The sequence below is a fragment of the Crassostrea angulata genome, chromosome 1, assembly GCF_025612915.1.
Source record: "Crassostrea angulata isolate pt1a10 chromosome 1, ASM2561291v2, whole genome shotgun sequence".
In the NCBI taxonomy this organism is placed as follows: domain Eukaryota; kingdom Metazoa; phylum Mollusca; class Bivalvia; order Ostreida; family Ostreidae; genus Magallana; species Magallana angulata.
Genome location: NC_069111.1, coordinates 12,546,571 through 12,570,035, shown reverse-complemented (window position 1 = coordinate 12,570,035; position 23,465 = coordinate 12,546,571). Strand labels below are relative to the sequence as shown.

The 23,465-nt window shown below is 33.2% G+C and overlaps 1 protein-coding gene across 1 annotated transcript; it reads right to left on the bottom strand.

Annotated features, from left to right (window-relative positions):
• Positions 1-13,105: 13,105 nt before the first annotated feature.
• LOC128167108 (secreted frizzled-related protein 3-like) lies at positions 13,106-19,270 on the bottom strand. The gene is made up of 6 exons (XM_052832647.1): positions 18,358-19,270; positions 16,736-16,807; positions 16,025-16,093; positions 14,800-15,074; positions 14,386-14,477; positions 13,106-14,298 (listed from the first exon to the last, which is right to left on the bottom strand). Exons 1-6 carry the CDS (start codon positions 18,851-18,853, stop codon positions 14,280-14,282), a joined length of 1,023 nt encoding a protein of 340 aa, XP_052688607.1. The 5' UTR covers positions 18,854-19,270; the 3' UTR covers positions 13,106-14,279.
• Positions 19,271-23,465: the final 4,195 nt, after the last annotated feature.

The following is a 23,465-nucleotide window of genomic DNA, read 5'->3' as shown; positions in this document are numbered from 1 at the left end:
TTTTTTTTCATTCTTTGCTCATTGTCACCCTCAAGGTTATCCAATCTGATTTAAATCAGATTGAAGGTCATCCGAATGTTATGTTGGTAATTTTGAATTTACTGAGTGGGTTTTTAGATACGAAATTTTGTTTTGTAAATTTTGTATTAACACCCACATAGTAAATTAAATAATTACACAACATGACATATTTTACGTTACAACAGATACTGAATTTTCGTCGGTTATTTCAGTACAGTTACATGAGAGATGGAGTAAAATTGGAGAACCGGTACTTGCAAGACCTTTTTCATAAGCTGTTCAAATTTTTATTTTTTTTGAAAATTAGGAGAATTGATAAGAATTGGATTGCTTAATGATTGTGACTATGCACTTTGACACAGTTCTGCTGGGCCTGACTCGAGTACGGAGATTTTGTTTAATTTTTAATTGAGATTTGCGTTCTGGATCGATGTAAGTCTGCCTATCGTTTGAGCAATAAAATCCTTCGTACGCGCATGTTATAAAACCATATTGATTTGGAAGATCAATGACATTCACTGTTCACAATTTAGCAGAGGGGTTTATGGGAAATTAACACGCAATAGGTGACCTTGATATTTTTTCAAGATTATAATAGATGAATTAATTTTAGTTCAGGTACATGATTGTATATCGAAATTGACAAACTTTTCATTTGTAATAAATATAATAAACGTTGACTGAATTAAGAGCGGCAAAGTTTCACAGAAGTAGCCGAGTTGCGGCGCTTGTCTTATATTTTGAAGTGCTCAGGTTCGAATCCTCTGAACAACAAACCAAGTCCACATGAAGACCGTAGTTCATTTTGTTGTGACATCAAATATTGCTTTACAAAGGTGTGAGCACAAACAAGATATCATTATTTCCAATGGTAATTGGAGCGAAAGGGATGTTTTATGTATGAAATACATTAAAAAAATGTTTAATTCAGGGAGGTATATACGTCACTGTTTAAATCACGGCCCATGGCTCTAAGGTGGCTTTAATAAAGGTACGAAATAATGGAAAAAATAACTGTTAATTTTCTTTTTTGTTTAATTTGAATGGCAAAAAAAAATTGTGTCTTGAAACGTACAAGTTCAAATATCTAGATACCAAGAAATAAAAACCATACATGTACAAGTTGATCCATACTTGGATGTATTGAGATACCCGGGACACACCTGCCCCGCCCTTTTAGTTTTTATATATATATATATATATATATATATATATATATATATATATATATATATATATATATATATATATATATATATATATATATGGCAAATCTGACTTTTATTACTTCCTCCAAGAAATAAGTATCACAGCCATATGTGTAGGAAACCCACTGGCAGTCCCGCTTCTTGGCTTTGTCATGCTGTAAATTTTGAATTTACTGCTACCCGGTAAATTCAAAATTTACAACATGACAGCGTACTAATCGTAACAATCGTTTCTGAAGGTACGGCTCGGCATAAAGGAGTTGTCTCGCTTTGCTTTATCGGCTTTTGAATTTGATTTTGAAGGTCAGTTTTACCTATCTGCATGGTGAATTTCAATATTCTTAAATTATTTAAGAGTTAGGTTCTCAGATGAGTGATGGGGTCATCGCCAGAAACACTGGGCGAGTCTGACGCACGCTGAGGGTGAGCGAGACCGATCGTGGGTTTCTGCCGATGGGGGCTCGGATTTGCTTCTTCAGAATGGCACACAAAGATTCTGACCCTGATCTTGTTTTAATTTTGTTCGGCCCATGATGCATACTAGTGGACTCTGTAAAAAAGAATCTTAGAAGAAAAAATCTTTTCATAAATAGTGTCTGCTGTTACATGCATTCCAACTTTCGGGGAGGCTATGCGCTATGCATGGTTGTAGAAACATTATTGCAAGATTTTGTTTTGATCTGTACAAATCTGTTACGAGGGTAATTAAACACGGGGAATGACTTGGCATTAAATATGAAATTATCTTTGTGTTTTACTTTTTCTTATTGGCAACACATTTCCATGCACATGAAAAGTACTGAAGTTTTTTTCTCGAATGGCGTATTGATGAAAAGATTTATTTATTGCATAGATGTAGTAAATGTAAAGATGAATAATTTCTTGCAATATTTTGAAAATGATAATCAATGTAGTGTTTTGCATTCTAACTTTACCCGTAATAATATGCTCTGAATATTCAGAAGTAAAACTTAAAAATTTTAGAGAAATGTTATAACGTTAAAATGTCTTTAATTTTTACACGTTTGGCTCATTGTCCATTCAAAAAACCTCGGCACTTTTGTGACGTTGAAGTGTAGGCGTAAAAGCCCCAAAATACGTTGTACTTCAGTCGGATAATATCAAAGAATTAGTCAGTTTACAATAAAGTGTTTAACAATTTTTGAAGTCCAATTTGTTATTCATTAACCTTGGGCATATTTGTCGATAACATTATTTCCTACATGGATATACCATTCTTTCCTCTCCTATCTGAAGAGCCACCGACAGACGATGATGCCTTTCTCTTGAACTTAAATAAACCTGAACCTAGGTATCTTGCTTTTTTACAAAGAAAACAATTGTCGACGCCATTCCAGTAGGATTTCCTTCTCGCCGCGTAACGACATCCACAGACAGGCATGGCGGATCTTGGGGGATTTTGTAATACTTGAAAGTTGAACAATACGAATTTAATTGTTTTATCTTGCGCCGATCTTTTGATGATGGCTGCATTCATTCGCGGATCTTCCGTTGGCCAGGTTCTGTTTAATAAATTCTCGTGTTTTCAATTAAAAAGGGGAAACATGAAAAACTGGTACGATATCCTTCTTGACCATTGCAATGAGTTGATGAGTGTTATTGATAAGGCATACCGCGGCCGCCCTGCAGTTTGCCTGGCGTTTAACGTAATAACAATTGATTCATCTAGTTTGCATTCTTAACTACAGAGAATAAGCAGAGATTGCAAAACAAATAACGTAGAAGACCTACTTTCTGTTTCAAAACCTCAAATCTTGTAAAATTGCCGCTATCCTTTTTTGTTTTGTTATGATTTTGTATATATTTATTCTGTATGTCTAATGTTTTTTTCAGTCAGATCCCTGGCAAAATGAAACCAAGTTTTTTTCTAGAAAAAAAAATCTCTGGATGATTAAAACAACACGCGCGTGTGACGATATTCTTTTAGTGTCGTGGGTCTTCTGTATAAACCTGTGTCCATGTTCATTAAAGTATCTAAAGAATGTTCTAGAATATATCTTAAGACATATCTTATGATGTACACTGAAGCTATCTTAGACGTATGTGGCGACGCACTTTGAAAAAATTACGCACTTTGAAATTTTTTTTCAAAGTGCGTTAAATTTTGGACAAAATCAACGCACTTTGAAAATTTTTTCAAAGTGCGTAAAATTTTGAACCAAGTTAACCCACTTTGAATTTTTTTTTTCAAAGTGCGTTGACTTAGTCCCAAGATTAACGAACTTTGAAAAATTTCTTCAAAGTGCGTAATTTTTCAAAGTGCGTTGTAACAGACGTATCTTAAGTTAAGATATTTTACGCTAACTAAATTTTCTACCGAAAAATGAAATACCGACAGAATATTATGTGAAATGAAAATCTTTATACGAAAAACCAAACAATTTAAAATTTTATAGATATCAAAAAATACTTTTAATTGTGAATGTCTATCATAAAAGTACTTAAAATAGCAATCATTTTTTCAATGACCCTGTTACTAATGCAGTATTTGGTCTACCAATGGCGATTATTCATTTTATTCACGCCCATTTTGTATCACCTTCTCGTGTTCATGTCTAAATATATATATTTTTTAAATTCATCACAAATTTTGAATATCAGCGAGCCATGCTCACCTTACCAAGAATTAAAATTCTCCGAGACAGAGTTTCAAACACTCCTACAAGTAGTTATCATGCAAAATCGATCTCATGTAATCCAGGGGAGGGGGTAGGGGGTGGTAATATTTAAAGCAAAGAAAGAGAGAACGTGTTTGTGCAAAGTGAAAATTTTTGGTCTTTCACCCGAAACTGATAGGTTAAACTTCACTGGTTTCAAGCAGGTTTTGCCCAGGTAAATGAAGACAATGGACTATGACTAGCTGTATATACATATGTGCATGTCAACAATTTATCAAATGCTACTAATTTTAAATTTTATCTAGATAAACCCTATTGCCTCCAATTAGCAGATAAATGTAAATACTTTTTTCTTTAAATATAATTTGTTTTTTGTTCTCACAAATTAAGATTATTAAGATCTATACACCAATGATATTTTAATTATCATTTGTTATACATTACATTCCATCCCTATCACATAAAATTTGCCACTCATTATCTACTTGAAAAAATACAAATTACAAAAGTTCCATTTAGATCAAGACATCTTAATTTCACATTGTTGCTTAAGTAATGAAAAATGCCTCGGACCCCCCCACCCCCCTTTCGAAGTGCAGCCCCCACCATAATTCATCCATATATTGTAATTTTAAGACTCGTATAAACTACTTAAGTAGGTATTTTAAGTCAATTAATCAATGCCGTAACTAATCATTACATCCAAATACATATACATATTTAACCTGTGTGCTAATTTATATCCCATATATGTCAACTCTGACATAGTGTTGTTATAAGTTTCCTCTTCTTTCAATAAGTTGTGGTTCACAACCTCATGTTTACTGTTGAGTTTGCTGTGGATAAGAGCGGCGAGAACTGGTTGGATCTCTTAAAGTTGGGATGATTTTTAAGAGGTGTCGTAAGTTCGAGAAACTGTTTTAAGACTAAGATGTTTCATAAGATAAATCTGAGACCTATCTTTGTCTTACGATAGCTTCATGAACATGCCCACTGGTCGTGTTCGAATCCAGATAAGCGAATGTTCTCTTCACAATTAATTATTATCTGCGAATCTTTGCAGTTTGAAAAGTTTACACCTATAATTTAATAATCCGAGGACCACTTGCACGTGTATGGCGATTTTCCTCAGTGCCTTGCGTTTCCAGTATAAACTTGGTCATGTTCGAATCCAGCACATCGCATGTTCTTTACGTAATCACTCTTTGCGAATCTTCGCAGTCTTTAAACTTTCACCTATAATTTGTTTTTTTTAGAAGAAAAAAAATCTATTGTGGTCAGCTGAAAATTCCTTATTTCAGTTCTAGGTATAGGAAATTGGTCAATGTTGTGTCTAGTTGTTTAGCAGAGGTCACAAAACGAAAGACTCTCTGTTTACTTTGATGTGGCAAAAGATCACAGAATACAAAGCCCCTCGGAGAGACGAGCACAGACTTTGGTAAAGCCACGGAAATGCTTGACATCCTCATCTTCGCAGGTATTGGAATGTGACGAGAGGTCATGACCATGTGACCCTAAACATCTGTTTGGTCGTGTTCGACATGCAATAGATCACTTGATCGTGCGAATTTTCGCAAGTTTTGGCCCTGTTCACATGATTTTCTTTGATCGTCTGCTTTGTGACTTTAGTTTTTTATTGACAGTTTATTTGAATCAAATATGTCCACGGTTTTCGGTTGGTACGTACTTCCCTTTTTCTACATATGATACGAACGTACATAACAATGTGTAGCTCTTATTAATTAAAGTAAACATTTTCACATTCCAAACTGTTTTCTCTGCGTTGTATTTTTCAGGATGACAAATTGCAGTGGTTTCAGCCGAAGGGTACCAAAAGTACCATGGAAGTCCTTCCAGGAGTTTGTGGTGAAGTTTGTCAGTATGCTGCATTACTCAGTAATAGATAGAACTCAGGTGACCGAATTTTTCTCTTTCCGGTTACATTATACAATAATTCGTACAATCGTTGCTTATTAATGTTGACACTAGTACTAAGTTTTTTGTTTAAACGAATGAACAATAAATGATTCCGGTTTATTAGCATACATCTAATGCGGAGAAATAAAAATGGATGGATGTACATACTACTTCTAGCTTTCATATACGTTCGACTTTTTGATGATTCAACAAATTTAGTTAGGGCCCTCGACATACAACTTAAATGATGGCTAGAATGTTACGTGTACCAACAGAGAGTGCGCCTGCAATGCTTTTAAGTCTGAAATATTGTCATTGATGTAAAGAGAATTGGAATATCTCATATACAATAACTTTGACTTAATTCAGCCTAGAAATATTGTCACTGGAAAATTAGGGTCCAATACAACAGTGGCGAGTCAATCCAATGTTAATGATAAGTACGGACTTACAACATAACTTCCAAAAAGGCGTGCATTGCAAGATGTCGGGACTTAATAGTCAATTGAGAGAAAGAAAAAAGAAACACGTTCATAAATACACCTAGTTTTTGTTAAGCTCAACTTCTTTAAAATGATTTAACAGAATGGTGTTTCAATGTTGCTATGATAAAAACAAATATGGAAAGAGGTAGGATGGATGTATGTATGGAGTTCGATCGAAACATCAGAGCAGCGACTTGTATCTGATAATCTGTTTTACTGAACAAGTTGTTCATTTCTAAGACGGTCTATTTATTGAATTATCTCTGTATTTGCGGTTTCGAATTAGTTCTGTGTGGTTGGTCATCTTTCGACCTCCCACCATGACAAAAATATATTATTGCAAGTCCTTCATATTAAACTAATGAATAAAAGAAAGGATAAGAAATAGTTGTGGGCCCAAAGTGCACGTACATACAAAACATATATCAAAGATTCATTATCATTATCTTACGAATTCATCGGTTTTTGAAATTTTTCTTGACTGTCGTTTAAGAATATTTTTTGTACAACACGTGCTGCTGAATTCATTGCGTGAATGCTATTATGAAGAGGTAGTCCTATCTTCGAAACTATCTTAATAATCTGACAGAAGCCCATCAAACTCTCAATGCTAAACCACAGAAGAATTTGACTTGGGAGTTTTTAGACCACCAATAACTACAAAACAACCAGGTACTCTGTAACTGCGAGATCACATGTTTGATAAATAATGGATATTTTTCACGCATAATTTTGGACTAATTTGGGACTAAATAACTAACAAATGAATTAACCTCCAAAAGGGTAGCGCAGACTTGCTTCTAACGATACCGGTTCTAAAAATACTTCTACAAAAGCCTTATCGATGATTTAAAGCTCAAAGGTGTCCGAGATGATTAATCAAAATATCTTCTGTTTTGGGGGATACCAATCATAATTATCTATTGTCTCGCTTTGAACTTTGAACCAATAAATAACATAACAATGAGGTTGCTACACATCAAACAAATAAAGATGTAGGTCATGTACCCAAAAATACCCCCATCCTTTTGTTGCCAGTCACGCCTTCGTTTTGCAACAACCGTTCCTCTGATGATTCGATCGTCATACAGATAAATTGTTTGCAAAATAATATATTTTTCGAAATAATAAAAAATTCATTGTTTTGTCGGTCCATCTAATACGTTTTTCCGCCTACTTAGTTAAACCCGACCCCGACCGAGTCAAACACCTTGCAAATCCGACCTCGAAGCTGTCTTCCTTTGCTTTGTCTCTGAAGCATGAGTAGAGTAACTTTGTCAATTTGATGACAGGTCCTCTTTTGTCTTGAATATTGTGGTGGGAGAATGGATGTACTCGTGCCACCCACAGCGGAGTCCAATGTTGAAATCGCATCATTTTTGTTTTTAAATGAACCCCCTCTCATGAGTACGTTGTTTAACCTTACAACTCTGTTATGAAGGGGAAAATGCGTTGTGATGTCGTGATACAAATTGCCAGTTGATTAAGCTTATATTGAGATTAATCGTCTCAAATATTTCCTTGCTTGCTCTTCCAGATTATCAGTAACCTTAGAATGAATAACGCACATATTTTTCACCACGTTCGGTTGTTAGTGGTTAAACATTAGCCATGCTTTTTGAAATTAGGATTAAAATGAATTTAGATATGAATGTCGGTGTAGATTTTTTTTCCCTCTCAAATTTAATGTCCGCTTCTTCTTTATAATCTGCATCACTTAAATGTTATTTATTAAAACACACGGATATTGTATTTCAAACTATTTCATGCTACATTGTATTTCTGTACTAAGTACTCTTAGTATTCTGAAAGGCCACGCCAAGCAATGAAAAAAAATTTCGAAATCTGCCAAACAAATTGTAGAGACTGGGAGCTTTTCCACGATGCAATATTATAATATTGTCTTTATTGTCATTGGGTCCATGGTTAAATGTGGACTCAAAGAATTTTCAAAATTGTCCATTTGTAAAAGACAATAACTAAGATTTATACATTAATAAGCCATTTTATTTTATTTTGTGACGATGTGTGTTATTACTCAGCTAAATATAAGATAGGCGGTGAAAAGGACATCTGAACCTTTAGTACAGAAGAGCCCATGTACCCGTCTTAATTTTCCACTAACGTAAATTTAATACAATTTTACTGCGCCCTTGTTTAATTAGGGTTCGTACCATTTACACCAATATATTTAGCATATATTCTCAAACTACTCAGGAAGGATTTTAACAATTAAAACATATTCACAAAGTTCCATATCCCAACTTTAGTCGAAGTGGAAAGGAAATTGTTTTCGTCTTGCACGCAACAAGTTATAATGACTTTTTAGAATTTGGCTCGTCATTTGTACACCAATACATAACGAGTTGATTCCATCCGAAATTTTTATCAATGAATCCCAGAAATGTTTACAGAGATTAAATATTTGCCATTATCTTGTTAATATGAGCAGTCTCAGCGTTTATATTTATACAATGATCCAGAATTAAACTGTCCATTTAGGAAGCACTTCGCAATACTGAATGGATCGTAAATCTTTTACAGTGCATGTAAACAAAAGAACTGATTCTATTTACTGGAATTTAATCAGATTATCTATATGTGTAATTTGAAATGGATTGACAACCGATTTTAAAGATATGAAAGTGAGTTTTTGTTTGACTTTGATGCAAAAAGATGATAATCTGTTCCCCAAGATTTGATTGATAACATTCAGTGACGTCTTTAGATAAAAATGGGCGAAAAGTATTAAAAGCAAGGTTTCTATCATAGCAGAAAAATTACACAGGAATCATAATATTCCATACATCTCGCCAAAAGGCAAAAAAGAATCAATTTGGCAAAACAAGAAAGAAAAAAATCTGTCCATTCATTTCAATTTGTAAGCGGTTTTTTTTTGGTTGGGAGTGTTATAGTATTTGGTCCAGAACAAAATTAATTAACTGAAGGCTGCGGTTTAGCAGTCCATTCTTACAGGTGAACAAACTCTGTAAAAAATACCACCATTCAATTTCCGCATATGGAAAATTCTTAAACTTTTTTGCTCCGCGTTATCAAGTACAATTCCTGCAATTATACAATAACTTGATTCAAAGTAAGACCACGGCGGGCCTCGCGCTTTGTTCCCTGTTTGCCAAGTCATGATGCACATTTTCTCATCATTATTTTGTGAAGAAGACCAGTTGGTACAGTTTTCTTCATCGAACCATTAGACGCTCCCGTCGCTATAGTAGTTCGTTATTAATGACTTTTGTTGTCACTTCAGCTCGTGTGGGTCAGATTTTAATGATTTTTCAGCCCTTTTTTCACTTTATCTTTAGGTATTACGCTTCACCCCCTTTTTCTTTGATCTTGGAGGATATGGTTATATTCTCAGTAGCAAAATTAAGAAATTTGATGACTGAAATTTCTCATGAAAGATATTGTCAACAGGGGTATTTTGCTTTCCGCGAACTCCCGCTAAGATTCTATAATGAAAAACGATGTCGGTAGCTAACAAATTGATGTAAAAATTTAATTACGAAAGCGCCTACCGAAATTTTACAAAAACTTTTGTCAACAAGGCCCCATTGTTCGGAAAATATCTTCATCTCAATTTTAATATCATAATCTTCTTTGATTAAAACATAAACACGAATAAATATCCATCGCTTATCTCTGCTTTGTGGCTACAACAAAAGGAATTTTCTTTCAGAAGCTTACAATTTTGGAATCAGATTGAAGGCCACTATCAAAGAGAATCGCACACGGAACGCCATGATTAGGCGATTAATTTTAGCGCGCCATCAACAATCCACCCCCATATCCAATTTCTTGACGACATTTTATTACTCAATTTGGAAAGTCGACTTGTTAGAATTCAACAATACAGGCCAGGGGAGGGCGAATTAACAGCAAAACTCAACTTTATAAAGTATTGCAACGTAAGAACAGGCGCAATGACAAGCAGTGACTAACACGTACGGGGTTTGATAGATTGTAGACTGATAGTGAGCAATGTTTGATGATGAAAGTGAAAGTAATATACACATATATAGTAATATAATGCGTAACTGTTTATGATAAAGGGGAAAGTGTAAGCTATTTCGGTTATTACTTTTAGGTAATAGCACTTGGTAAATTTCAATTCTAATAAGAAAAGAATGGGTAATTCAGTATTCATCCGTACTCATGTAAAAACTAAAAATAGACAGCAAAGTATGCAGGTTTATGACATCATTAGTTACATTGTTTTTACATTATCAAGTAAATATTTACACAACAAGTAAGAACTTCGGTTAAACGTTCATACGCCAACTGAAAGGTATCGCAATGAATCTAGCTTTAGCATGCTGGAGTAGACATCATGTGACTGAAAAAGGAAGATATTCTTACCATCACATGTAATTGGAAAAATGAAAGTTATAAATGATGGCACTCTTTTGAAAGGGAAAGTAACTGTAGCATTAACTACGTGCACATATGTCATCGTCAAAATCTCAATTCCAGTAGCGCATGATTACTGAATGTGGTCAAATGCACTGGGTTTTTTAAATACTTTAAAAAAAAAACAGTACCTGGTTTTAACTACCGATATCTTACAACTTTTTATTTTTTTTCTGTATTCTAAATTGATCATATTCACTTTTTCTACCACTTTTTGTATAATTACAATTTTTTCTTGCTTATGCTTATTGACACATGTATTACGATGTTGTATTATAATACTTGTATAATTATATAATTTATTAGACCCTTGACATTACAATTTAATGCAAATATGTTATTGAACCTCATGTACCATTTTATGTTAATGGTTTGAGAGAAGATTTTGAATTTAAAAATACCTTTTAATTTTTTTTTTGGGAGGGGGTGGGTGGGGATGGGGTGGGGTGGGATGGAGAGTGGGTAAGAAATACCGGTCGTCAAAACTTCATTAAGCGTTATTAATTGACTACAGAGCTAAATGAATACTTAAAAAATTACTTTTGTGCATGTAAGTTAATGACGACCTAAAACAAATATTGACATCATTTTGGCCTAAATAATAAATTCAAGAAATCATTAGTAATGTGTCGAAAACAAGCTCAATTATAAGCTGTGACTGCGATGTCTCCAATAAAAGGAATTTGCATTATTTGCCGTTTTAATGAAAACGGACCAAATTTTTACAATCTGGACCTTAAACCCACTCTTGGCCCTGAAATTCGAAGCCATAGTCATTCCATCGTCGCCATTTAGCTTAATTTTGTCCCTTTAATGCGTTGATGATGATGTATGTTGTGCATTTCTAGAACAGAAATAGAGCCAGTTTGCTCTTTCAGATTAAATCTCTTCTGGTTGAAAATAGAATTTCGCATGCGATAACCAATATTGAATAAAAGTCTTATTTTGTAATTAACGCATTATAGAAAATCAGTATAAATTTGCACCCCTCTATAAAAAAAAAAAAAACGAAAACAAATTGGACGACTTTGATTCTTTTTCTTCTAATGGCGTAAAGATAATGAAGACTTAATGTAATTTTTTTTTTTTTTTTGCATTTAAATTTGTATCCTATATCTTCTCGAATCTTCAAATGTCACTTTAATTAACAATAACAAAATTTAAACATTTAAAATTAATAAATTAATAAAAAAAAAAATCATTAAAAAACGAACAAAAATTACTATGTTGTAAAGTATTGTGTTTTTACTGATAATCTGTATAGTAAATATCGTTGTTACACAACAGAAGATGGACAGTTTTAATTTAAGAAATAATTCAATATCCTTCCTGACAGTAGCTACATGTACTATCTAAAAATGCACGTTTTAAAAAGTTGTGACGGAAGAAGAATTTCGGTAAACGGAGAGGTGTTGCAAAAGATTTGGCAATAAATCGTCAGATTAGGTCGAGCATTTTTAGGTTCATACGGTCAGCAAAAATTTCATAGGAAACAATAGCAGATTTAAAACATTTTATATTTTTGTGCTACATACGACTATCGCCTTATCATTGCGTTCCGTTTTCGAATTTGAGGTGCGTGCTTCCTGGAGTTTGAAACGCGTAGGATTACAGTTTCTTGCAGAAATCTATCGTAACCCGAGAGGAGAGGAGAATAACTGTTGCAAAACAATATTCTGCTGGCCTTTGTGAAATCTTTATTTCGTAAGATTTGTCATTGAATCTAGCTGATACACTTCATGGTGCAATCCTGTTTGCTTTAAAAGGAAAATAAAAAATGACCTGATGACTGTTCATATAACGACTCACACTTTATGTAACACCAAAAATCATTTTTCATTGCATTTCTTAAACTCTCATATTACTTTGAACTTTAATTTTAAAAAATTCCAACGGAAAATACGTTTTTGTGTTCAAAACTCTAGCTATAGTCTTCATTTCTTCCTTATTCTTTCAAAATCGTACTCGATTTCAATATGATATTTTAACTCCCGCCTATTTCATATTAATGAATATATTGAATTTGTCCACAAGGACCCGAAATCAAATAATAAATCCTCATATATCTTAAAAAATTCTAGCATCAAATTGCAAAATCTGCACCGACTTTATAATATGTAGATATTGAGCCTTGATTACTGTATATATTGATGTTTAATCCTTTTATAGTCAAGAACTCAACGCTGCGACACCCTAAACGTAGTTAGCCCTATACGCTAGAACTTTTGTCGAATTTTGGACAACACCCTTTCGCTAATCTAGGCATTGATAACTTCTGAAAATAGGGGTTACCATTTAGAGCAAGGCGTGCCGTTGTGTATCCCTTATGCACCCCGAATCTCGGATTGAATTTCAGAGAAAAGACCTCGGTCAAAGTAATCTGTTTCCTTTGAAAAGAGGATAATAAATGTTTCAATTTTCAGCAGTTTATTTTTTCTTATATTCAACAAGCATATCTGTTTCAAGGTACAATATTTGAAGTCATACGATATTTTTACACATAATTTCACAGCATTTCGAGTTTCTTCGGTAGGACGTTGGTTGCATGATTAGATTCAATTTGGAAACAAAATATTGTAGAAAATATTCAGCCATTACATAACTCACTATCTTTGTGCTTTAGAAAAGTGCATTTTAATAAAGATTACAATTATCAAAGCTTTAAGATTTATTGAAAGAGAGAAGTTTTATCAACTTGTCGTGAGCTTGTAAAGTGCACATTCCTTGCAAATATTGTCATATTAATACATGTTCATTTCATGACACATGTATCCGATTCAATTCAAAACATGCATAAATACAAAATCATGATGATTGTAGCTTTTCTTGAGAAAAAAGTACGCAAAATAAAAATAAAACATCAACAAGTAATATAAGTAAATTATACATAAACATGACGAAGAAAAAACAATAATAGTTGGACAATATTCTCCCAAAAATATAATTTATACACAAAAATATAGAAACATGTCTTATATATACAATAAAAGTACTCATTTACACCACACATGCGCACTTTGCATTTCGACAGATACAAATATTGCACTCCTTAACAGAAACATGTACAATTACTTCTTGGTAAATACCCCCAAAGAAGCCGAACCACAATGGGGAAAAATAAATGACATCGTCATACATGAATAAAAAGTATCGAAAACTAGTACAATTTTATTTGTAATGTAACGTTAATGTTACTAAGTAACAGTAAAAACAGTAGTAAATATTCATGATTCTCCGAACGCGAATTAATAGTACAGTTTGTTTCCTCCCCAAAATAAATGCTATTTATAATGTCAATTTTCAACTATTGAAGAATGGAGAAAATCGAAAACTATAATTTATTAACTACATGTACCAGGCAATGCATTGAGAAAACAATAATGAATATGACATTCAAATTTTTCAAATGTTACAATTTACTTACAATTTGACTGCTAAACAAATCATAATTAGTTTGTACATGTGACCTCTACGACCTTAAATTAAAATTGCGCGATTATAAATTTACGGTGACATTTTTGTTTTCACGCTGCGATCTAATCCTGCAGTGTCGAACAACTCACATCCATTCTTTCAGACATGTACTATGAGTTCTTCCCTTTCCTGAAAAAGATATCAAAATAGAATTCGTTACATATGTGATTACATATTTCCATTAAAAAAAAATCAATTTTTATATCAAAGGCATACCCTTTTCTTGATTTTTTGTTTCTTTTCCGACCTTTTCTACATCGTTTACTTTTGGGGTTCCTACATTTTTTCCCTTTCTTTTTATCCCAGTTCTGAAAATTAAAAGCATTGCAAACATGATTTATCATTTTAGTTGCTAGGTCACAAATCCAACACTTACAATATCCACTTCGTCCCAAACCACGGTCAAAACGTAAAGTGTACAAACCTCTTCCAAACAGAGGGGATAAGTGATAGAGTGATTACACGTATAACACTGACTAATAATGCGAGTTAATGATGTGACATTAAAAAGGGGGGGATACAAATTGACGTCACAAATCAGTATAGTTTATAAACCCTATTTACGAATTCCGGGTTGTGGCTTGAGACGATGTAACAATAATCACAGAAACGAAAGGGGCGATAACTAACCTTTAACCTTTTCACCCATTTCTTTTTCCATTTGGCTGCTAAGCAATTATCCAGAAACAGCAACCGTTGTGTAACCGCATCTTCGTACCCAATGAGCAGATACGTTCGGTTCCTGATAAGCCTCGGACATACACACGTAGAATTGGTCCACAAATCTACAGTGGCGTTCACTTTCACTTGGACTTTGCTTTCTTTGAGTACTTTCAGTACTTCCACCCTTGTGACGGTATTTGCATTGTTTATGATGCCCTGTTGCAGTATTCGGCCTTGAATGGCTACAATGAGGAGGATCATTTGATAATAGATTATGTTAAACAGACTCATTTCAGAAATGTGTACATTATAGTAACACTGTGAACATCAAAAATAATTCTTCTTTTAGAAATGAAAGCCGATAAAGAGAGAAAATGCTTTCTTAAATAAAAATTTTTAAAGTCGGCGACTAAAGTCAAGCTAAATGATAAAAAAATAGCTTTTTGATTAAACATTTTTAAAAGCAGGCCATTGGAGAAGGATTTAGAAGACTGTCCAGTTTTGAAATTTATCTGTCAGCTCTCTGTAGAAATCTTTGATTTTTTTCACCTCCCTCCGTCAACGTATTACGGGGACAATTATAACGAGTGACCCGTATATAGGGTCGTGTTCACACGAGCGATGGGAATTAAAAAAACTCCCCCCAGATTTTTATCGGTAAAGAGAAAAAACCCACATGCGTGTCTTTAATCAGTATTGATCTCCGATTCATAATGTCTCTCATGGAAAGAGAAAACGGTTTCAGGATAATGTTGATGTTAAAATATTTTCGTGACCCTGGTAAACCCTTCCGCATCAAAAATGCAAATTAGAGAAAGGAGACATTGTGAGGAAAGCCTTTGTTTTGACATTTTCTATTATGAGAATACGAAACACTGCCTTTTAAAATCCACCAGGTATTCGAGGACTCCTTTTGATATTCATCGTATTTTGTCTTGTGGGGCATGTTTATTAGATACATCTGATCTCCTTCATGTTTATATAAGATTCGCGGCGGTGTGCAGATAAGTAAATGTTATCTTTCAACGGGGTCACCAATAGATATGTGAAATGGCGCATTCATGTCATTTTTCTCCAGGCATTTGCTTTAAATAACACACTCCTTGTACTAAAAAACCGAGTTGTACGTTTGATGTTATTTAAACACTTTAAACCATGTAAAATAAAACAAAAATAAAATATAAAAATTTACCAAAGTGGAATTTTCCTTTTTTGAATCTTTTACGCTTTGGCTTTGATACTTTTGGATTGCAATTGCATACTGAAATAAAAAAATAATAAAATTGATTAAAGAATTGCGTCACATTTAATCAATTCAACACAAAGGAAATTCGGGTGATATGGTCTTCAGGTCAATGTTACACGGCCAAAATGTAAATGATATTCATAGTTGTGTACATCACTCCATAACGAACGAACAAATTTCTCAATGAAATACTTTACATGTAATAGGATTATTGAGTTAAAAATCAGGAAAACTTTTTAACTATTCTATCAAATTACCAAGAATAATAAACTGATAGTTTATGTCGCCAAGATAAAGATTAATAATACTCGTATTTGTTCTCAAAGTTCCCAATTCAAAACATATAACCGATGTATTCATTTGTCTAACATCCACTAAAGATACCCACTTGAATTGCACCTTTAACTGCATCATTTTCTTATTAAAATCTTAAACAAAAACCATCTCAAAACGTATTTTTATATAATTTAAACAATATTACATTGAATACTTTCAACTTTCTTTATTGCGTAAGACATACATCTTATAGCATATGATTTTTTTAAAACAGAATATGTGCAGCATATTGCATGGATTTACTAACAAAATGGTAATAGCAATGAATACTAATCAAACTGGGTATTTGACCTTCCCTTAAGACGAGTATATCCCACATACCCTTTGATCCGACGTCGGTAGGGGGTCGTTGGTTCTTTGGCTCAGGGTTCAGTTTAGGATAAAACGGCTTGTCTGTATCAAGAAAGAAAATATATCAATTAATTGACAACCTTATCTGCTTTCACTTTCAAAAACAGAATCGATGGAACTTAAAAGTAAAAAATCTCAAAAGAAAAGCGAGAGGATAAAAGCAGATTCTGATATAAAACAAATAAATTTTTGGCGATCCCTGTCTTCAAAGACGCAAACAGCACTGTGATGTGCTCATGCAAAATGGGTATTTGTAATGAATTCCATTGAACTATCGCAAAATTAAAGAGGTCGACAAAAGCTATTTGTTTTACAGGTATTAAATATACCTCGGATATCGCAAGTTCTGAAGTTTGTAGTTAAAAAGGATATTGCTTATATCTTCATCAAAGGAAAGCCAAATGATGAAAAGGAAAAACGAAAATTTTCTATTTTCCGCAATTTTGCCGATGAAATTTTTGCTCAGCTGGAATCCAAATTACGACAGATACATTTCAAAAGCTCCCCAAGATACAGAAGTGATATGAACACAAAATCTAAAGCTCAGAACAGCAAGAACCTGGGTATGAGATTAATAATAATGACTGCTACGGGATAACTGTCGCAACAATCACGAGAAAGATGAAACAGTTGCTGTGGGTCAAAGATTATCCAAGGAATGGGCTCTCAAAAAGATAGCGAGAATATAAAAATAATGGTGTATCAAGACGGTTCACAATGAAAGGGATATGTTAATTTAAGAAAAAAATGCATTAAAGTGTAAAAGTGGTAGACCATAATTAGTCACTTTGCCGGTTTTAATGACGGGGTGTTTTTCGTTGATTATCGGTTTCAATACAAAAAAGAAAAAAAAGCCACGAACGATCGTTCAAACTAAATGATAGGCCTCGGAAGAGAAATAAATCCCATAGGTCTCCAAAACCCTTCAGAGGGAATTCTTTAAAGTGTGAACGGATGAAATTGATAGGAGTGAAATTCTAATCTTCAAAGTTAGCCCGAGTTTATTTCCCCGCAACAATGGCAATTCTCAGCCATGGGTCTGGTTGGGTCTTTGCCGGTGATCAGCCGGCGCGCGAAGACTGTTGGTTCAAGAACATCAAATGAACGGTCAATATTTAGACAGGCGCAGTGTTTGAGGTCGTCAGGAGAGGTTGGGCTCCACTTGTGTTTTACTCTGGGGCTGACTCTTTGATAATATATACTTCAATCAAGGGATTATCTGTTTTATGGAATATTTAATAAGTACGATCAAAGACCCGGCTAAAAGACTTCTCACGTACACTCCAAACTTTTTAACTTTGGACTTTTTTTAATGCGGCCTTTATGAATTCATAATGCGAAGAACAAATATACATTTACTATGGGTTATCAATTAAAGCGTTAAAACGCTTTATAGCAACATCTAAAAATAAAATTTAATAAACTTAAACAAATCATCATAAAAAAGTGGTAAACTTTTGAAAGAATAAATCTGCGAAAACGAAAAACTGTTACCTATATCCTTACCTGTATATCATATATTGAAGTAAATTAAACTGCACAAAAAAACTAAAAGAGCAACTGAAAAATTCAAAACATTAAAATGTACTCACTTCCGGTATCGTTGCTGGTGATTTTTTTGGTTGAGGTGACAATGGCTTCCGGCGATACACAGACGCCTCGGTCATACCGCGGAAGACGAGAACAATCCAAGTAGTCCGGCCAAGAAACGTTATGAAAATTTACAATACGTTCACACCCAGCACGTGCCCGCTCGCACACGCTGCGACAAGGGGGAATGGGCTCGTGCTGAAAATTGACAGTACAAATTGGTGCGTACATGGCACAGAGAAAAAATTGAAGAACGTCGCTACAGTTTTGCTCTATGAGCTGATGAAACTGTTCAATAGCGAGATTTGCGTTTTCTTGAGAGCTATGGTGTAACAAGTTTGGCATTCGAGTCATATTGTAAGGCATGTGCTTACACAGTGGAATATCTATAGGCTCACAAGTATCGCCGGAACGACTGTTCAGATTAAAACACATGGACGGAGTAACTACACTAAGGAAACACATCTCCCATAATCCGAAATCTCTTTTCAACTTCATCCTAAAAATTCTTTTTTTGTTTCAATTTCCCAAAAATTTTTACAAATATAATCCAGATTTACATTTTTTTGTCTTCTCCGAAAAGATTTGTTTAGTTAAAACGTCCCGGTCAGATGGCAGAATGGCCTCAGATCATAGACACTTGATGTTTAAATACTCCTAAACCAAGCGTGCACGGTATATTCAATCAAATGAAATATAATGGTCCTGTAATTAAAGGGCTGCACTTAAATTATAGAAGTTGCTTGTTCCTTGCCGTCAGTTTATTGTAAATTATGACTACACAATGCAAACAGGTAAGAAAAAAAACCAGGGGGCGGGACAAATACTACTTTACTCTTGTTATCTACCAGTCGCTCACTTCTTCGACAAATGAGAATTTCGTGCTATTACACTATCGTTAAAAAATCCCACTCCAGTAAGTAAGTTGAGTACGTTAAAGGACAAATGAAAATTTTATCAATGGGTTGTACTTGAGGAGACGGAAAGTGAAAAAAATGAATCAGTGTTATCTATTTTTGTTTTAGTAAGGATTGCCTAATTTATAAAAAGTCAAATTCGATCGGTATCTTAATGAAGCCAACTCCACTCCAATTTCATTATTTTATACGTAAAAAATTACAAATTTATTGAAGAATAAAACATGTATTATTTATATTTTATTTCATAACACAGATATACAAGTTATATTAGATTATGCTAAATGGTTACATTTCTTCTGAATAAATGATAACAAATAAAAAAATTATGGATGAGAACATTCAATTTTAATTCCAATTCCAAATTCCAATGTTTATTAAAAGACAAGTAACAATTTCATGTGTACATATATAAACCTTTTGCCTGTTTTGATATAGGTACAATGACGATGCCACTAATCAGCTTATACCCGCTGTTTTTAACTTGCGATGTGTACATTACGGATTGTCTGCACTCAAAATACGTGAACTATTCATTTGAAGAGAATTCCTTCTCAGTTAGAGACGTGATAAAATAACAGTTAAACAAATTAACACGACATGGAGAAAACAATGATCGGTAAGTAAAGATTGTATTTCTGTCAGTGTGGCTTTGTTTGTAAATAAATACACATCTTAATAGGGGTTTCTAACAGAAATTTAAAATAACGGAGAAAGGCGAGGCGATATGAATGAAACGGTTTAGTTGTTGGAATTTCAAAAATTCAAATAATGTTGAGGGATAATGCTTTGTTAAATCAAATGTATTGTGGTGAATAATGAGTTCCCTTGGTGTTTGTAATTAGTTTTTCCTGTATTTTGTTTTGAAATAGAGTTTTTGTCAAGGAAACAGTTTCCAGGGATAGGTATAGGTATATAGCTCCGTAATGATAATCGTATAAAAGCAATGGCCCGTTGTTTTTGGATTCTATTTGTAACAAAGTTAGCTGTGTACATACAACACAATGCCAGCAGAATGTCTTCAGTGTTGATAAAATTTGAAATTTATTACGAAGAATAAATATTTTCAAAACAACCGCTAATAAATTTATGAATCAAAATTAAAGTCATCAATACAGAAAACAAATTATTTTACGAAAAAGTGTTTCAGAAAGGTGTTAATCGGAAGATTAACAGTAAATGTCAGACAAAGATTTCCACGAATCTCTTAACCCCCCCCCCTTCTTCTCTGCGTTCTACCACACAGTCTCTTAGGTATTTGGCGATTAATGCCGCTCTCTTTGTCCTTCCTTTGGCTCATTCTAACCATATACTACATTATTCAAATCCAGCTCTGAAACCTCAGCGAAGAATGTCCTTTTCTTCTTTCCACGGAAGCTATAATGGGACCAATTTTACCCTCAGCAGGATACTTACCCATGTTGAGTTTACAAGATAATTGGAGATACCCGCAAAGTATCAACTTATACCAGGTAATACGCACAGGTATTCAAGCCGCACTCGGTACATGTGAATAGAGTATATCAAATGATCGCAGTTGAGTGGGTACAGTGCGACAGAAGACATTGTGCTGTTTCCGATGGTGAAGGAAGGGGGAATGATACAATTCCTTACTAAATGAAATTAACCGACTACACTAGCTGATTACTACCTACTAGTATTTGATATTTAGTTAGTCCAAAGCTCGGTTTTCAAATTAAAAGTCAACAGATGACGTTTGTCGAAGTAAATATTTTAATTATTTTCCATGCATTTAACTACAAAAATGCTCCTTTTAATTTGTTATTGATAATGCGTTATTGGAGACGTATTTTCAGAAAGATCAGAAAGTTTCATTATTATGTTTTACATCCCAGAATACCACATCTAACAAGAATTACAGAACATCACAATAGCCGAAATGAAGATTGTGAAGAAAATGTAATTTGATAAAAATGAGAATTAAACAAGCGACATGCCGATTTCAAAATCTCAATTCTTCACAAAGGTTAAAGAATGTATGTTTTTTCATTCAAATAGATATTTATGTACTACAACTTTAAGCTAGGATTCATCCAAAAAACTGGAAAAATTTGCTTGCTATTTTGCTTCTTGTTGAGGACAGTTCAAACCTTTTGATATAATTTGTACATTTCCGAAGACTTCTTCAGAAAGAGCGGTAACTCTCGCTTGAAGATTAGCCAACAATTTTCACATTTTTCTTCGCTAAAGAATGCATTTGAAAGAGAAAGACATCAACACCCACATCTCCAGCATTCCTGTTTCAATCCATTTTCAACTATAAAGCATATGTAATAATAATTTTATGAAGGAATACCACACCTAATTTTAAGGTGGGATTCTTATCAGCAATGTCAAAAGTTTTGACATGTACATGTATCTCTTGGAATTATTCAGAATGGAATACATGTATAATTAAAAAGCCCCTAAATACTTTTCTGTTTTTCTGATTAGAATCTCTTCATTTTTTCATCCCACATTTTCAACAACATCCAAACTTTTGCAGTTCTTAATACATTGTTTAAGCAAAAGAAGAAAATTAAATTGATTTATTCTTTAAAAGTGACAAATCTTGAGACTTTTTTGTTATTCTACGTTAGCTTGGTATTATAATTATACATTTTTTAAAATTTATCTCTGCAACACTTTTTAAAACTATTACATGTAGCATGGTTATATAACAAATCATAACATTTTGGTTCCAGATAGGATAATTTCCAGAGATAGTTCTAAATATTTAACGCTTTGTGGCAACGGTTTTTGAAAAAAAAAAAAATGAATTTTTTTTAACTTCCGTTTAATTTTGGACAAAATCAGTTGACTTGGTCCCATATGAAACGCATTTTGAAAAAAAAATATTTTAAAGTGCGTAATAATTCAATGTGCGTTGTAACATCGCTTTGCACTTTTCCTTAGGCTCCAGTATTGGTCAAGGGAACTAATAGTATCTATATTGGATGGCGTTGATTTTAAAGATGTTTAAATTAGGAATCATTCTTTCAGTATTATGATTTTATTCTTTGGAAGTATAAAAACTAAAATCATAAACATATTTAAGTTATTAAAATCTTCAAGGATGACACCAGAGATAAAAATAACTAAGATTGGCAACTGATCGAAATATCGCGAAATCTCGCGGTCCCTATTGTAAAGTATTCCTAGTTGAAACCAGTATATCTTTCTAATAAACAATTATATCAAAATATAAACAGCTAAAACCTATTACCAAAATATTCAAAATCGTAAATTTTCATGAGTTTATGTATTATAAACAATATTAAAAGAATACAAACGACTGCAAATCACTTCTAAATTGTTCGTACTATTTAAAATCTGACTATTTCCAAGGTATTTATAAATACGTTTCCTTTTTAAAAAAAATGTTTCAGCGTACATTTCATCGAATTTATCGATTATTTTCAAGAACAAAGTCTTGTCAGCGGTGATGATTTGTGCTTAGGTCCAAACACTGTTTCAGTTTCGGTTTGCCAGAGTAACTGCATAGGAGAATTGATTAAAATCAACTCCCAAAAATCAATTTCTATTTTGCAATTCATATTCTTTTATTTATTGAAAATGTCAGTGACAAAAATGACAAAAAAATATTTAGATATATGGCACTCATAGTCTATGATATTAAAAATAACCTTAACCTTAATCCTAATAAGCATCTGACTCGATAAATATATCGATATCCTCAACTTAATCATCGAAATATTAAAAAAAAACTTACTACAGGTACAAGACATGAGGCAAACACTAAGATGATGCAGCAAAAATTAATTTATAATTTAAAATAATAAAATATTCAAAAAAATTCATAAAAACTCACTCACGACCACCGGTTATACTAATCAGCAAGGTGGGTAAAATTTATCTTTCTCAGAAAAAAAATAAATTAAGAAACTATTTAGAATAATCACATACGTCATTGCACATTTCCTAAAATTAAATTAATAAATATACATGTATATATTATATGCCATGTATAGTACATGTGGATATAACAACATCATGTATAAATTATTGCTGTTCAACAACGAGTGTCTGCTGAGCAAAGACACTTTTCTAAACTTAGGATTAACAATTGTTTCTGATTTTCAGTCTGCTCTAAAAGAATTCGATTATACAGTGCTACAGTTCAATAATTCAAAAATGTAATATATAATTTACCCATTGATTATTTATTACAC